We start from the raw sequence: 1,587 nt of genomic DNA, 5'->3' as shown, positions 1-1,587 counted from the left end.
ACAGACCTTATGCTATTTACAAATGAAAAGGTCTCTTATTAATTACCATTGCCCACTATTTTAGGCAAGTTGCCAGTAGATCTGTACTACTGTCTATTAATCTGACCCCCTGCCTTATTGAAAAATTGCAATCTACGGATCAGATTAGGTTTCAAAGTTAATTTTTTTCTTAGTGAAGCTTCTTGATTTCCACTGAAGGGATGACTTTAAAATCCCAATTTTCCTAGCAGGGCCAAGGAAAGAGGATTTTCAGGTTCCAAAGCTGAATGGAATTTTTACTACCAGAGCTACAACTGGGTGTTAGGGCCACTGGAGATGAGCCCGAATATCACCAGCCCATAAGTTCAGAATTCCATTGCACCAATTTAAGGTTTCATTTTCATATTAGATTCTATCAGCGCCTTAGTAAACATTTCAGAATTAGTTGAGATAATGCTCTCCCAATCTCTCAGTGATTTGTACTGAGCTTGTTTAAGCCTTCTACCGTAGTCAAGGTTTGTTTTAAAAGTCTCATCTTACCTTTACCATGTGTAGGCTGAGCAGTAGTCCTTACACTCCAAGGAAAATTGGAGTATTCTTACAAGACTGTCCCCAGGAGTCTAAGCAACTACCGACCACATGTGAATTAGTATGGATTCTATAGGCTAGTTATAAAAGTTGTCTGGAAGTATACTGGAATGAGTGACTGCTACCATTTCACTAAATACAGATTTGACTCTGGAGACACGTTTCCCCCTCTCCCCCCCACTTACAGACCAAAAGCCTTGTTTCTGGTCATATCAAAAGACCTGCCTTTCAATACACTGCACTGTGATCAGTATACTTTAATTATGTGGCCGAGTCAACACCTTCCCCATTTCAGAAAGGCAAAGCAAAAAAGATGATTCCCACAGCCAGCCTAAGAGGTACAGACCATTAGTATAATAGCCCCAGAGCCCTTTCTTTTCAGCAGCAGAAGCTACGGGTAGAGTAGGGTTCTGGATGAGAAGCATCTTAGCTTCCGATTCATCTCTTTTAGCACATGTGTATAATGAAGAGAGGGAGCTACAACATGGCCTCACTGCTCCCATGTAGTCTTTTGTGCAAGGTATCCAAAAGAGGAATTTCCACCCTAGCGGGAGTGATCATAATGATTTTCGTTCTAAAGAAGTTTTCCCCTAACCACATCATGACGAGAGGCAGAGGATACCAAGTGCAAAGTTTTATTGAGATTGACTTCTAATTAATACTGTAGAATTATAAATTAGTGTTATAAATCGTACTAAAACAAAAAGAAAGTCTTTAATCCAATATCCAATGCCAGGTCAAAAGCCTAAAGTCAAATCCATAGTACAAAAACTGACAAAAAAGTGCAGAGTGCAAAATACAAGAAGGCTCAAGGTAAGAGAGTCAGGCCATGGGATCAGACAATGTATTTAAAGCTGTAAGTATTGTCACAGGATAATCTCTTGCCTTTGCAACGGCCACATAGTTCTTGGCGGTGGGGTCTCTTGAGGTCAATATGTCTTTTCTTCTGTGGGCAGGAGCAATGAGTCTTTGAACAGGTCTTGGTTGGAAGGAAGAGGACAACAGTTTGTTAGAAAGCAA

The 1,587-nt window shown here is 40.3% G+C and overlaps 1 protein-coding gene across 1 annotated transcript in view; it reads right to left on the bottom strand.

Moving 5' to 3' along the window:
* Nucleotides 1-1,186: 1,186 nt before the first annotated feature.
* The window catches only part of ZAR1L (zygote arrest 1 like), a 1,480-nt gene continuing 1,079 nt past the window's right edge, over nucleotides 1,187-1,587 (bottom strand). Inside the window, exon 3 of the mRNA XM_006026193.1 lies at nucleotides 1,187-1,546. Coding sequence (XP_006026255.1) covers nucleotides 1,403-1,546 — 144 coding nt within the window. The 3' untranslated portion in view covers nucleotides 1,187-1,402. The remainder of the gene's footprint in view (nucleotides 1,547-1,587) is intronic.

The sequence above is a fragment of the Alligator sinensis genome, unplaced genomic scaffold, assembly GCF_000455745.1.
Source record: "Alligator sinensis unplaced genomic scaffold, ASM45574v1 scaffold406_1, whole genome shotgun sequence".
In the NCBI taxonomy this organism is placed as follows: Eukaryota; Metazoa; Chordata; order Crocodylia; family Alligatoridae; genus Alligator; species Alligator sinensis.
This window is presented reverse-complemented; position numbering and strand designations above follow the sequence as displayed.